General features: G+C 34.5%; 1 protein-coding gene across 3 annotated transcripts in view; it reads left to right on the top strand.

Annotated features, from left to right (window-relative positions):
- Positions 1 to 3582, top strand: part of GRIK2 (glutamate ionotropic receptor kainate type subunit 2) — a 933693-nt gene extending 930111 nt beyond the window's left edge. The window contains exons 24-25 of one of the 3 annotated variants that reach the window (XM_072965661.1): positions 831 to 965; positions 3306 to 3470. In XM_072965661.1, the coding sequence (XP_072821762.1) occupies positions 831 to 950 (120 nt within the window). In that variant the 3' untranslated portion in view covers positions 951 to 965; positions 3306 to 3470. Of the gene's footprint in view, positions 1 to 830; positions 966 to 3305 lie in introns of those variants that run through there. The other 2 variants (XM_072965660.1, XM_072965662.1) reach the window with 2 other exon arrangements.
- Positions 3583 to 16492: the final 12910 nt, after the last annotated feature.

The raw sequence follows: 16492 nt of genomic DNA on the forward strand, positions 1-16492 counted from the left end.
TTATATAAGCGAGAAGAGAATCTATTGCCTCACAGCGACTTTATTAGAACTTAGGATTTTTTTAGGTAAATTTACATTGATGGATCAAAAAAGAACTGGCAAAATTCAGCTTTTTCAGAGAAAAAATAATTAACAAAAATGATAACTTGACATTATATAATCAAGGTTACTGATTGCTTAAAGTTTGCTTGATTAAAATGTTCACTTTCTAATAGCTTTGTAAAATAGAGAAAGTCTAAAACAGCAATGGTGGGGTTACATTATTATAATTTGCAGAGTTTCTAAATTTGTAAATATAATTAACTTAAGATAATTGTAAATTAGAGATAAAAGTATTGTGATCTTTGGGAAAGGTTTTTCACCTACATTTTATATTAATCAGCATTAAAAATTTTAAATTACATAAAATTGCTTTAAATAAGTTTCATATGTCTTTATTTGTAGTTTGAAGTATAGGATACTAAATACACTTCTTAATACTAGAAATAAAATTGAATCCTTTCATAGTTGAATGGGTATGTACCTTTATAAGGTATTTTTTCCTAAGAACATGAGTTGTTTACACCACTTCTTACTATGGACAAAACAGTTAATTAATGGCTTCATTTTATTATTTTTTGAAACTAGTATAAACAAAATGTCAAAAAATTGAGTTTGCCAAAGAAGGTGTTATAAATTATTTAATATTTGAGAATTTATTTGTTTTATGTGAAGGCTATTTCAAACAACTCAACGTTATTCACATCCTATAACATTTTAGAGTGTCAATGGCATCAGGTTCTAACCTTGGTACATTATCTAATCAATTCTTCTGTTAAATGTTTCAACAGAGAACCAAGACTAAGTTACCTCAAGACTATGTATTCCTCCCTCTTTTGGAGTCAGATTTTTCCATTTCTACAGTGTTGTCATCATCACCATCTTCATCATCATTCTCATCATGCTCTTAATAAGTACATCCAATAGTAGGTATTAAGCTACAAGAAACACTGTGTCCATATACTGGCTGTCAGGTGTCATACAGATCCTTTAATAGAAATAGAATTCATGAACTTCAGAACTGTATAACTTAACACATAATAAACAATGCATAGCAAGAAATCTGTAGTTACTGGGGAATTCACATGTGACGTTTAATCATCTCCCACTACAAGTACTAATAAATTAATATATTTTACTATTTTAATGTTATTAAACAAAGTTTTGTCAAATTAACTAGATCACTTGTAGACAATGCTTTTTACTAAGCTTCTGAAAAAAAGACTTTTAAGCAATTAAATTAGGAATATTGTTAAATAAGAATTAAAATGTTAGGGTCATATATAGTTATGGTTAATTCAGTCAACGTTTAAAGAACACGTGTATACAGACAGTGCCATGAGAACTTGATCTCTGCTCTTTACAGTTCAGTGAGAGGGATACATAGACGACCTAGAGGCCAGATAAACATGAGCATGAGTGAAAAATACTAAAGGGACAAGCTAAATTGAGTGAGAATAACGAGCCTGGTCAATTGGAAAGTGATTCCTGAATAAGTCAAAATCTGAGTCATGTCCTGCAGGAAGGGATAAAGCTGGATTGATAAGAAGGAGGAAAGAACTCAGCAGAGTATCCGAGCAGGGAGAAGCAAAAGAGAAAAACCTCGGAGGTCCAAGCAGAGAAGGGTATGTGTAGAGAAGAAAGAAAAGGTTTAGGGGAATGGGTAGAACTGACTCAGAGAGGTCATTATGGGGAAAAAAAGGGGATCTGGATTTCGTGTTTCTTAGATGAGAAAATACCGTTAATAACTGATGTTTATACCAATAGATTTCTCTGGTAATTGTAAGCCTTTCAGAAAGTAATAGCCTAGATACAGAGTTCAGAAGATCACTAACGAAACTATTCAGGAACGCACACACACACACAAAAAATCCATATAGCTGGGAGTGGACAAGAAGGTATTAGGGCAGAGTCAAAAAATCACAGAATTGGGTATTAGGGTATCTTGCTGGAGTTGCAGGTGTGAGCTGCAGAAAGTGAGTTGCCCTCTCTCTGAATCAGTTTCCTCTGTCATACTTTAATTCAGTATTAAAGTATCACAAAAGATGTATGCAAAGTTTTTTTAAAAAATATAAGGCACATATATTGTATTACATATTTTTATCCTGTATTATTTTGGAATTACCCTAAGTTGATAAACAACAAAGGAGCAACACCAAAAGCAAAAAAATAAATCTTCACATGCATATTTGATTAGGTTTATCTCATTATGTTTTCATCTCACTTTTTGGAATTGTATAAATTTTTCATACTCGTCCACATTTTTGGTTGTTGTCCATGTTTTTGGTTCTTGCACAGAAAAAGCCTAAGTCTTAGTACCTCTGAATGCCAACACCAATAAGAAACTGGTTCAGGAATCTGCTTTACATGTAACTAACACAGGTGTATCTCAATTAGCTGGGGACAAACAAATTTCTGTTTCATGTTTTTGACTATATAATAGGAATCTGTGGAGCATGTAATAATGAGCCCTAGTTATGCAGAATTTCTAGCAAATCTACTGCCAATGCAATGGGGATTTAAAAAATACACATTTATAGGGTGGTTTTTCCTTCACGAAATAAATTCTTTACCAACTCACAGTTACAAGCTGATGATGGCAAAAAAAGTTAGTATTTGTGCATGGATTCTTAATGTGCTACAATTTGTCATTTCGTGATGAACTCATATGTGTTTGTAATCATCACCAACAGTTTTAGAGGCATAATCACAAAAAGACATTATGAATACCAGAAATTATTTTCCATATTTTTATGTCTAAATGTGTGAGTATGATTTTCGTTCTGTTTTGAGATGCACAATGAAGAGTCCATGTTTAAAGAACATTTTCCTGTCTCATGTTGTGATCTAGAAACTAGTGTATTTTTTCTAATTTTTTTAAATAGCAAGAATGGATTTCTGGTAACTGATTTGTGTATATGTGCTTGGATTTAAATTTTAAGGTAGATGTATATCTTACACTGTTAATCAATTTTATATCTGAAAATCTTATTCAACATAATGTGTAATGTATGCATTCCTAGTTGGCAGTTCATTTCACTATCAAGTGGAGATTTTCTTTAAACTTGCCCACTTTGATAAAATATTTTAATTATCATGTTTTTTGTATTAAAAGTGTAACAATTTGTTGTAACCTTCATAATGAAATTTTTCAAAATTTCAAGGCTGCTGTGTTGACTAGTCTGTTGAGAATGATTTTAATATTGCTTTAGGACTGTTGCAGTTGACCTGTTTTGTAATACCCTGTTTTCTGTGTTATTCTGTAGAGGTCCTTCTGTAGCGCCATGGTAGAGGAACTGAGGATGTCCCTGAAGTGCCAGCGTCGGTTAAAACACAAGCCACAGGCCCCAGTTATTGTGAAAACAGAAGAAGTTATCAACATGCACACATTTAACGACAGAAGGTTGCCAGGTAAAGAAACCATGGCATAAAGCTGGGAGACCAAACACCCAAGCACAAACTGTCGTCTTTTTTCCAAACAATTTAGCGAGAATGTTTCCTGTGGAAATATGCAACCTGTGCAAAATAAAATGAGTTACCTCATGCCGCTGTGTCTATGAACTAGAGACTCTGTGATCTAAGCAGTTGCAATGATCAGACTTGATTTCCAAGCATCATGGATCAACCAAGTTACACGGGGTTACACTGTTTATCATGGGTTCCTCCCTTCTTCTGAGTGAATGTTACATACGCATTTTGTGGCTGGTTTCAAATGCAGTCCAGTAAGAAATTACAGGTTCCTTTTGAAGTCCAACTGTTGCCAGGAGATGGAATATCAATGCCCCAAGGGTAACCAGTAAAAAAAATCATTAAGAATAAAAATACCTGGAATCAGCAAAAACTGTAGTGTTACAAGAAACAGTACAGTCTTCTGAACACCCAGATAAGAGGGTGGTGATGTTACTGGCCCCCAGCTACTCAGTATAATGATCATCTGAATAAATGATACGTGTTTATAGGATGTGAAAAAAATGTAATGCAAGACAAATCTGAATTTCATGGCAAGTGGAATATAAAGCAGATCTTCATCAGTGTTTTTCTTTCTTTTCTTTCTTTCTTTTTTTCTTTTTTTTGACAGTCTGTGTCACTGATTGAGATAGAAGTGTCAGTTACCAAGGCAATAATGTTTTTTCTTATATTCACCACGGCAGGAGATGTAACATGTAACTCTACCAAATTCCTACCCATTCCCCTGACATTTCCCCAACCCCACACCAAGAATAAGAAAGCAACAGTTGGTTCCAAGATTCTGAATTAAAAAGGATGATGTTTTGCAATCTTTGTCTGAAGTTGTAAAAGAGGGCTGAGTATTGATAGTTATGTGGAAGACTGAAACTTTCATTCTAACATCCAGATATGTTAATCTAAACCCTCCTTTTCCTGCTATAAATGAACTCAGTGGAGCCTGGGCAGATCTCAGTGAATGGAGAAAGGGGACTGGTCATCTATAGAAAAGTATGTGTGGCGAACTTTGAAGTGGACTGCATTTATCAATACAGTCACAATGTTAAATGAACAAAATTCTTGAGCAGTTTTTTTTCAAAAAAATGTTCAGGTTTATTTGTGGAAATGCAAGATTTCTATGAAAATAGTTTTTGTATGGAAATTTTTGTAATACTTTTTATCAACAAAATAAGAACATGTGTTCCTGTCGGGGGTGTGATGTCAAGCATGAATGGTAGTGCGTGTGCACCACCAACGTTTGGTGAAAACTATTTTTATCAAGAAAAAAAGGAATCATAGAAGAGAAATATTTTCAAGTTAGATAATATAAAAGCTAGGTGCACTACCACCACTGCTTACCATGCCACACCCCTGGTTTCCACGAGGCTGATAACATACTGTAATGAACAATTGTGTGTAAAATGGTAAAGACACAGACCTCTTGACAACATTGTGATAACAGTTGAGTGCACACAGTTTGCTGTTTGAATCCAATGCACAAAACTTAAAAAAATCATTAAAATTATGTCCATTTTACTTTCAGCTTTGACTTTCATTTTTCTCTTGTATGTGTAAATGAACACACATGATGCTCTTTGTGTTAAGGGAAGCACACTTCCTGAATACTTCTGGGTCATCAAGGATGGCCGCTTCGCAACTACAGAGGACGGATGAAAAAAGCTCGGGCAATGAGCTACTCAGATGTACGAAAAGCTGAACTGGGATATAAAATGTCATCTTCAGGCTTAGGGCAGTTTAAATGAGAAAAATAGCTGTTCTCGGGGCTATATAGGCAGTATGACCTTCCCTTTTTTGTGAGTGAACAGAGACCACGTTCATAGGATTGTGTAAGACTGTATAGTGATTACTGATATTATATTTCAAATTCAATGCATGTCTAATTTAAGAATTCATTGTGCATTGATAATTTAATGTAATTTAGCAAAAGAAGAGGAAGAGAGCTAAGTATCCACAAGTTAAAAAAACTATTTTAACTAGAACTCCTGACCCTCCCCCCAAAAAAACCCTCTGTGAAATATTTCTTTAAACTTATAAAAGTTACATAATCAAATTGCTAGTATCTATTAAATTAAAAATTAAATGCACAAATGTTTTCAAAATTTCTAGTGTCTAGGGTTATTTTCAATTAAATTTCATATTTCAAGGATAATTCTGTCCCCAAATTTAATTTTAGGGAGTATACAAGTCATTGTTACAAATCTTAGCATTGTTTTATTTTAGTGGTAAATAACCTTAAATAATACAGCTAATAAAAATGTTCAGATTTTGGTCAAGCCTAAGGTTTTACTCAATCAGATTCTAATCATATTTTAAAGGACTTACAAATTTCTTCATTATATTAAACAACTTTAATAATAGGCAGAAAGTGAAACCTTCACAGTAGTCAGGAAATGTTTAGATCTTTGGTACAAATTGATAATAATTTTATTTGAGGATTAAACTAACAAATTATGAAAAGTATAAAAAAACCTGCTGTATTTTAACTTCCAAGATAATTTAGAATTTATAATTGATGTATAATATATAATTTTTATTCATTTCCTATAAGGTTCCTACATTATTGCCAAAATAGGTATTACCCTACTCATTAGGTGCTTATACATATATGAGATACTATTCTTAATTTTCATAAAATCTTGATTACTTTCAAAATAATTTCAACCAGTGAAAAACATGTCTCTTCTCTCTGGAAAAGCAGTATATTGGAGTACCATTCTTTTCCAGTGTAACACTCCAAGTATAACAAGAGGAGAAACCACCTGTTCTAGTTAACACTGTAATCTGATGACTCCAGATAATCAGGGGAGGCACATACCACAAATAAATAACTCTAGCCAATGTGGAACAATAGGGGGATATACTTACACATGCCACACTAAATAACACTTAGTACATGAAAACACCAAGGATATGCACAGCTAAATAACCGTAACAACTATGAGAATACCAAGGAGATCTGTTCAAACATTTATAACTAAATAACCCTAACCATTGTGGGAGTACTAAGGGGATATATCTATTTTATAAATATGTAAAATGGATAAGGATAGTTTATTAATTAAAATCTTTCAAATATTTTGCGATTCAGTTATTTTTTAAGAATAAGTTTCTTATTATTGAATGAGTATATGTACTAAACACTAATGATTTGAAAGCATTTTAACACAATACTTTTTAATTTTGTTTATTATGAACTATGCATACAGAGAATTGTATACAGTGCAAAATGTGGATAACAATACGAGCCAGGCTCACCTAGGAATTTTGTCTTCAGTTTAAAAGGTGGCATAATGGCAGTGAGTATTTTGCTGATGACAGTCCTAAGTGTATCTGTAATTTGAGTCATCTTACTTTAATTTGAACTCATGAGTGGCCCTTCGTGTCTGCAGCACAATCATTACTGTGAGATTCCTCCCTTCTCTTGCCTTCTGGGGATCCCCTTAGCCTCTCCACCATCTTGAATCCCCTGTTGCCTCTAACAGATGTCCTCCTTTTTCTAGGTTTATCTCTAATTTTGGTGACTTTTAAAGAAGGATTACCCAGGAGATCCACTTTTTCAGACAGTTCATGTCTAAAAATGCTTTTGTTCTTCTCTCATAAATAATGATTAGTTTTACTGGGTATAGAATTCAGTTGAAAATTATTTTCTTAGATAAATTTTAAAGCATTCTTTTACTGCTTTCTTACTTCTAGTTCACTGTGGACAAACCTGAAGCCATTCAGATACCTGATTCTTTGTATGTGTTTTTTTTTTTAAATTCTCTCTTAAGTTTGTTTGATCCCCAGCATCCTGAAATATACCAATGATAGGCATGGATCTTTTTTCATCCATTGTGCCAGGTTCTTGCCGAATTTTTCAGTTTAGCTCCTGTTGGCCTTCAGTTTGATGATTTCCTTTCTCTGCTTTTCCTGTTCATTCTAACAGCTGCTCTTTTCCTAACACTGGAGCCACTGACCTGTGGAGTCCACATTTATTACCTTTGCTTTCCTAGTTTTCACTCCTGTCATCTTTATATCCCAGATATTGTACTGATTTTTCATTTCTGCCAAATTATTTTAATTCCTATGAGTTCTTCTAATCATGTCTTTCATGTCTCTGACACATTAATAGTAATGCTAGGACATCTCCTTCTTCCTGAAAAGACCTCAGCTCTTTCTTTCCCAGTTGCATTTTCCTATGTGCTCATTTGGATTTCTTTCTTCCATATTAGAGGTTTTCTTCAGATGTCTGTTAATTCTTAGCAACCTGTTAATGATTAAGAAAGGGGAACTAAAATCTGATTTGGAAACTATGTGCACAGCAGGGTAGGGGAGACTATTTACCTAATTTGAGCTTTACCATAGATTAGTCTAGATGGGCTATTTGTTGAAGAACCATTCAGAATGTCCCTATCTTTGGATCTTTCCTTACAGTCCTGTTAGTTTCCTCTGAGAAGTATCTTTTAATTTCTTGCCTAGAGATTAAGGCCCTGACTGCCAGTGTTCTACGAATTCTGATTTAAGAGCTCTTGGGATCTCTGCATTATGCTTTCAGAATGACTAAAGCCATTTAATCACCCTGGGTTAAGTTTAACAGTCAGACTTTCAAATGGACCCAGTATCCTCCCATCACAGGGGTGAAGAAGAGGGAGGAGAATATAGGGATCCACTGTTTTCCAACTACATTCAGTAGGTCCTCCTTGTATTATTTCTCCTACGTTACTAGTTACTAACGCTCCTTGTACAGCTGGGTCCTGTGCTTGGAGAACTCTGATATAGTCTGGTTTGTTCTCAGCTTTTCACACCGACCACTTGGGATTCTATTTTTTCCAGTCTGCTGGGTTAACTATCGCTTTTGTCCATATGCTTTTCTCCTTCCAAAAATTTTGTTGAAATTTTCACCTCTCTCGTTCTCCTTATTCTTGGAGTTCTATACAGTTAAAAAAAAAAAACTCTCTACTGTCATTTTTGTGGTTGAGGAGGGAGCAAAATGTGATGCATGCATTCAGTCCTTCACTCATTTTTGGAACGTGGACCTTGTCTATAAAGAAAATATTATGCAGAAATCCAGGATAGGAAGCAAGTAAAAACAAGAACCACTCTGGTTGAGATAGAGTGGAGACAGAACAGACCTTTCCCTTACAATTGTAAGAAATGTAAAAAAATGTAATATTGCCAATGTTTTATTCTTACCAAATAACTTTTATAACTCAATATGTAAAGGGGATACTTTCACAATAAAAATTTAATTTCACAAAATGGAGCCCAAGAATATTTCTGAAATAGGGAAGATTTCTAATTTAGTGCCTGTCAAATAATATGAAATTTGGAATCTAATGTAATTTATACCCTAAGGGCTTAGGTCTAACTCAAAACATTCCAATTTCTATTTTATAAAGCTCAAGAAACATGTGTTATAATGTAGATAAGAAACACTTTCTTAGTGAACCATGCTGAACTGTAAGATTTTAAGAACTTTCTTTAATGTACTGCCTTACACTGTACCTTGTTTTCACATTTATTATGAGTGTAATTTTAAAAAATTGAACAAATATATCCCTGCCTCTTTACAAAGGAGAATAGTCTTTTTCCTACATTTCAGCTAGAGATTTCTATAATATTATACTTTCAAAACTATAACACTCTCAATTGACCTTAAGGTCCATCTGTAAAGTTTAATATCTAGTCCAATATCTTTAATACACTGAAAAATCTAAAATCAGAAATTTTGCTCACCTTGGTCAAAATTCATAAGTTAAAAGGGGAAATAAAAGATACACTATATGCATGCTCTTTCTATAATACTTTAAATTATTCTTTTAACGTTGACCTTATATGTCAGCTCCTAATCTAAGGTTTTCATATACTTTAGGATAAATGCTATAGCAATTTTCCTAAATTTAAATTTAAATGCTATAGCTCCAGCCACTATAATCGCATTTCCGCCAGGAGGCAGAACAAAAGGAAGGATAAAAAGTCTTGTAAGTAAGGATACTTACCACGAGGTGTACTGTATACTGGTCAGAAATAATAATATGCCCACACTTAGCTGTAAGGTAGATAAGGAAGTGTAGAATTTAATTTGGACAGCCATGTGCCCCCTAAAAGCCAAGGGTTCTGTTCCTAAAAAAAAATTGTATACACAGATTCAGGGGAATGAACTGCAATTTTTGCCCTCCTTGGTGTTTCTGATCTTGTGCCCCAGCCCACTAAACCCTGCCTTGTTCTGTTTACCCCCTATTTTGTTCATTTACCACCCGTGTGCCATCTACCACTCCCACTTTTCTTTTTATCAGATTCTCTCATGTATTATTGTTTTCTTTACATTTTTAGAAATACATTTCCCTAACGGAAAACTAGAATTTCCCTTATGACATTCTTTGTCTTGAAATTCAAGAAAAGAGGAAGCAGTTGGCAATTTCTTTGCTCTGCAGCATACTCTCATTTAGCTATAGACAAAGGCCTACATTATATTTGCTTTGTGTTGATTTTTTTCTTCTGTTTTCACTTAGGTACAAGAAAATATTCCATCAGTACTCCTTTTTTTTTTTAAGTTTCTTGCTTTTTTTTTTTTCATGGTGGAAGTGAATGGTGACCTAATAACTGGCTCTGAAACACTAAGGACATTCTTGCTGAAATGGGGTGAAATGGCCAAATCTCAAATATTTAGCCCTGTCCAAAAGTTTACCAAAAAATGTACTTGACTCTTTCACAGAGGCGATGAAAAGTAAAGGTGTTTTTTGAGCGCTTATAATAAAAGAACCTTATTTAGACTAGAGGATTAGAGTAGCCTTCCTTGAGGAAGTGATGACTGCACTGAGATATGAATGATAAGAAGCAGATAGTAAGAAGTTTCACAAGCCCGTGACAAAGTACCTGTAAGGGTCGTGTGATAGGAGGTAGCATGGCTTGTACTTGAGGAAGTGAAAGGCATCCAGTGTTGATGGAGCACAAAGAAGGCATGGAGATATGTCATAGAGATGCATTTAAAATATAGCTCAGTGTGGGACCTTAGCAAGGTAATGCAAATGACATTAATGATTTGATCTTTATCCAAAGAGCAATGGAAACCACTTAAATCTCTGAAGCAGAAGCAAGGTTGTTGGATAAGATCTGCATTCTGAAAGAACACTTAGGCTTCAATTTGGAACATGGTTTAAATAGGTCCCAGAGTAGATATGGGAGATTGGTGAAGAGGTCATATCAGGAAGCAGTCTGGGTAAGATACCCTGTTAGTTTAGATTAAACCCAACTGGTGGCAGTTAAGATGAACAGAAAGAGATAGATTCAAAGTATTTGGTAGGCAAACATTTATATAATTTCATCACGAATTCAATAATAAACATAAAGATTGCTAATAATGTTTGTGCAGTCATTTATGAGCCCTTTATATTAATTACCTCCTCTAATTCTCAGGGTAATCCTGTGGGCTAGGGCTAATCTTATCATCATATTATAGACAAGGAAACCACTGACAGGAGAACTTTTGATACATTTTTTTTTAAAGTATTACTGTTGTCAAACTCAGGCAAAATGATGCCAATGTTTTTATCCACTATACTTGGTTATGTAATAATGGCATCTCAGTGGTTTATCAAGATGAAGCTTTATTTCTCATTCATGAAAATCCTGTTATGGATTTTTTAAAAAATCTCTCTGTGGGTATTGTTCTCCGTCTGATAATCTGTAATCCAGATTGCTTTGGTCTTTCAGCATCATGTGAGGCCTTCTTCTAGTTCAACTTCAAGGCCCTTTGGCAGACCCTAGTCATCTGGTCCCGATCTACTTAAAGAGGCTCACAATTGCTATAGGGGGTGGTGGTCTGAAAGGAAAGGAAAACTGGTTTTGTGAGAACTAATAGTGTCAAATATACTATGCAAATTTGTACCAGATTCATGGCTTTCCCAACTGATGTTACCATCAAATCAAATAGAAATAAAACAAAGTGGAAGGAATTTTTAGATTTGTGAGTAAGAGGATGCATTTAGTTTTGTTTTTGACAATTAGAGATATCTGTAAAACATCCAAGCTGGAAATTTCTTGTAGGAAATTGATTACACATGTGTGTTAGAATTTGGAAGACTTACATTAATATTAAAGTCAGCACCCTAGAGATGTTAATTGAAATAGTGAATGTAAACAAGATTGCCTCAGTAAAGAGTACCAAGTAGGAAGAGATGAGGGTCTATAACAAAGCCTTGACTATCTCAAAATTTTCATTGTTGGGCAAGCAGAGTGAGGGGAAAATAAATGCACGGCCAGAGAAATAAGACCATGATATTTCAAAACTATTTTTTTTTTTCGGTTTGTTACCCAGAGAGGGATCCACAGAGCCTGGTCCTAGGTTAATGTCTGTAGCCTTTACTCTCCTACAGATGGAAAGTGAGGATGTCTTTAAATTCCTTTCTGCAGGAAGATGATAAAGTTATACCAACCTTGACAACCAGAAGAAAATTAATGCTATTTACACTGTAAATTTGAAGAGTATGGGAGAAGCATTTGCTGGCAGCTTGGGGGGCCGTTGTTGACATTGGAAGTCAAGCTGACATCGATGTCATATAATCCTGGAACACTGCCTGTATGTTGTACTGAAGTTGTTGGGCGCTTCACTTCCAGAACCTTCACTGACTAAATCCAGGCAGAGGGTTCCTCACGTTCCCACCATTGCTCTGAGTGACACAGGTCCACACATTACTTGGACTTTGGCATCCTATACCATAAGGAAGCTCATTCCACGACCTAATGTGATCAGGGCTAGCCAAGGAAGTCTTGCCCATGTGTGGAGCCATCTCCCATGTGCATCCACGGATGTCACGCCCAATCTCTACTTGCTTAGAAATCCATAAGAGATTGAAAAGGAAGGGCAGGACCCTCCTGAAAAGGCTGTGTCCAGGAGGGGTTTCAGGGTGAATGGACCTCTCCAACGCTCATATTTTCCATTGCCCAAGCAAGACTGCATACTAGTGTAAAGGTGTGCAGACACTCTAGGTGACCTTTTGGCAGTTTCCTACTGAAGACTGTTGTGCTCAGCTTGTGATTGAGTACTGGTGTGCCACTCCCACTGCTTAGCCCATTGACTAGGTAGACATAGCCACAGAATATTCTTAAGAGTCCTCAGACAAGCTTTTCAAAAGACTGAAAAATAGGGTTGATAGAAAATGATAATTTTTCAAAGCAGAACAACAACAATAAAGGTGATCTACAATAGTGACTCAATAACTATACTGAACCTCCTTTGCTCTGAGGTCACTTTCCTAAGCCACATGTCTAGCTACATCCTTGCCATCAGTGCCGCAAGGCATAAGCCCTCACCTCCAGGTATCAAGCTCTGAAATTACAGTCTCTGAAAAATGCTCCTGTTTTCTTTTTTTCTAGCTCCTTGTTTTCACCATTTTTCTCCCATTTTTACCTTGTGTCCTCCTCATTCTTAAGCTTTTTAGTATTCTCAGCAGTTTCATTATATTCCCCCTCCCCTCTGCATACCTCCAGATAATACACAGTAGAAATGAGAATTTCCAGGGAGCCAGAGAGGTAGAAAGAGAGAACAACTATGACACTCTAGAACGTCTTTGGAAACTTCCTTTTTAACCTGGAATTTTTATTACTAAGACTTGTTTATGTTTCTCATGAAAGGTCTTGTTCATCATTTTTTACTCTGTATTTACTGACTGCCCCTACTATCATTTATGTGTTATAGTTGTACAGATAGTGTGTATTAGAATTGTTTTTTTTTTTTATCTATACATTGTGTGCTAGTGTGTATACTTTTGCATATGTGTTCTGGTACTAATGTGTTAAAATTTTTCTTGGATATGCATACTCTGAGCCTCAGGGTATGTTCATGTTCTACTCTCCAACACTGCTAAAGCCGCTGTACCAATCAGCATCTTAATCATCAATATATAAGAGAAACTGATAATCCATTTCCTTTCCAACTCTTGGATTTTATCAGATTTTTGTTTGTTTGTTTTTACTTTTGCTTATCAGATGTGTCAAACTGCTGTCTTAATTTGCATTTCCTTCTTGACTAGTGCAATTGATCTTCCCCTGTATGTGCTAGCTACATGTGTTTCACATTCTTTGAAATTTCTACTCAGCTCTTTTACCAAGGTTTCTATTGAATATTTTTCTTACTGATTTCTAGGAGTCTATATACTATTAATATTATCCAATCTGTTATTTGATTTTATTCGCTGCAAACATCTTTCTCCCATGTATTACCTATGTATTTTTTCACATTCCTTAAAGGCTATTTGATAAACAGAAGTTGCTAATCTTAATGTTGCCAAATTTATTATTCTATTATTTTATTAGTAGCACTTTTGTACCCTGTTTAAGAAATGTTTTCTTTAATGATATTAATGATATTCATCTTGTGTTTTTCTAGAAATTTTAAAGTTTTATTTCATAATTTTAGTTTAATTTAAGTGTGCACATTCCTTTTCTCCCCATCTGTATAACTGTATTCCCCCTCAATTTGTTAAATGGTATCTCCTTCTCTCAGTGATCTGCTGTGCTACATCTGGAACATATTAAGATTTCCTATATGCATGGGTCTATTCCTGAATTTTATATTTAATTCTTTCTTGTTATTTGTTTCCTGAAGTATGTTGTTACATCACCTAAATTTCAAAATCAACTATTCCAGTTATACACACACACACACACGTAACTGTTGGAATTTTAATCAGAGTGAAATCAAATCTTTGTATCAATTTGGAAAGAATTTATTTATTTCTTACTCATAGATACTTGTTTGTCTTATTTAATGTCCTTTGCAATTGTTTGCTTATAGTTCTCACACATTTATTTTATTTATTCCTAGGTAATTTATAGCTTTTTGTAGCCATTGTAAATAGTGCCTTTTTAAAAACACTCTTTTTATACTGCATGTTACTTGCACATAGGGATGCATATATATATATATATCTTATAATCAATCAATCACCTTGCTAAACTCTCCTTTTATTTCTACATATTTGTTTCTAGGTTATTTTGGATTTTTTTATGTAAGTAGTCACATGATATACAAATAATGAATGGCTTCCTCTTTCAATCTTTTGTTTTTAAATTTCTTCTTGTCTTATGGAATTATGACCTCTAATATAATGTTGAATATAATATTTGGTGGTAGACATTCTCATTTTTTTCCTGACTTTAACGGAGGTAGCTCCAAGTTATTTAGAATTACTCGTTTTGCCTCAGTCTTTTGAAATTGCTATTTAAATAATTTTCTCCACCTAAAAATTTATCTTTCCCCTCAGCACTTGTCTAGATCTCCACACATGTTTAAAAGACTGTACTGACCTTCAAGTTACAAAGATATAGTACATTAACTATAATCTGGCCCCAGGACAGACTGTGAATGAGGTACAAAAGTGACGAGTAAATGCCCTCAAATATTTTGTATTCTTTGCATGTGCTCAGACAGAGACCAGATCTTTACCATCTTTTGCTATTCCAATGCAAGTACTTTCTCCCTAGTTTCCCTGTTCCCAGTATTTTGCTTTTAATTCACTCCTTATACACCCAATAGAGGGCTTTGTTTCTTGTTTTTTGTTTTTAACAAAATAAACCCTTATAAATCATTTGTTTGCTGCAAAGAGCCAGTCTGATTCTTTTTTCTATGTTAACTATAATAAAAATAGCAGTTTTTGACATACTGTTCAGAGATATTTTGAATTCACAAAAACTGATTCTAAATTGTCTTTTTAGCCCCATTTTCCTTACTGCACCCATAAACTCTATGTCTCTATGTCCCAAACATACCAAATAATTGATTAACAATTTTGCTGTATATTTTCTCAATTTCTACACTTGCTAAACCTGAAAGGTTCTCATTCTCATTCACTTCCTACAAAAGGTCCTACTTATTTTCCATCATCTAACTCAGGTAGAAATGTATCTAAGATCTCTTTCTGAAGTCTTCTAGGACTTCACATAGTGTCTCTCACATAGTAGGTGTTCAATTGTTTGTAATATATTATTTTTTTCTTTTGGAAACAACTTTAAATTACATTTTTCAGGTTAAAAATTAAGCAAATTAGTTTTATAGTTAGTTAAATTCCAGTAGATATATAAAACTATAATTTAAAAAATTCTTGTGATTGCAGTGGCAACAGTCCTGGAACTGATATACATTACTCAGTTATGATAGTTTCAAGTGCGTAATGATATGTTTTAAGGATTTGCGTCTACTTTGCCATGCTTGTGGTTTTGCTAATTTATTATTCAGCCCCTTCTGAAGTAAATCCTATTTGTCACATGTGTCCGTAATATTTCTGTTAAGGCTAGTTGAGAGTCTATAGATCATGATTTATGATTGACTTCCTTCTGAAGAAAATAACTTGAAGCATGTTAATCCCACAAATGTTTCCTACAAAACTCCTGTGAGCCAGATATTATACCATTAACTAAAGATTCACCAGTTAGCAAGGAGACTGGATTTTTCTGTTAGAGCTTACGGTATAATGGGTAGGCAAACATTGCACAAATAATTACACAGATAAATAATATGGTTACATATTAAATCAGTTATCCAGTATAGTGAATATAAAACATAACAGAGGATGCAGTTTACATGTACGAGGAAGGATTGTCTCTGAGTAAATGAAATTTTGGGTTAAGCTGCGAAAGTTGGAATTAAATAAGAAAAGAGAGGGAAGCTGAAAGTTCTAGGGAAAAATCACTCAAGAAATAGCATGTGTGAAAGCACGGAGGCAGGGAAGATAAAAGCCTGGTGAAGCCAAAGCACCTGGATCAAGGGAAAGAATTACTGAGGGTAAGGCTGACAGTTAATCACAGGCTAGCTCATTAGCAGCTTTGATGCTCATATAAAGAATTCTATATGTTTAATAGAGTCAGAAGTACTAAAAGCTTTTGATTAGAGGAGTTATGTGTTCAAATTTGAGTTTTTCAAAGACAATTTTGGCAGTTGTGCTTCCAGGAAGAGCACCCAGGTGACCCTCAGGGGCATGTGTGAGCCTGTCCCCTTAAAACAAAATGTTGA

The sequence above is a fragment of the Vicugna pacos genome, chromosome 8, assembly GCF_048564905.1.
Source record: "Vicugna pacos chromosome 8, VicPac4, whole genome shotgun sequence".
Taxonomy (NCBI): Eukaryota; Metazoa; Chordata; class Mammalia; order Artiodactyla; family Camelidae; genus Vicugna; species Vicugna pacos.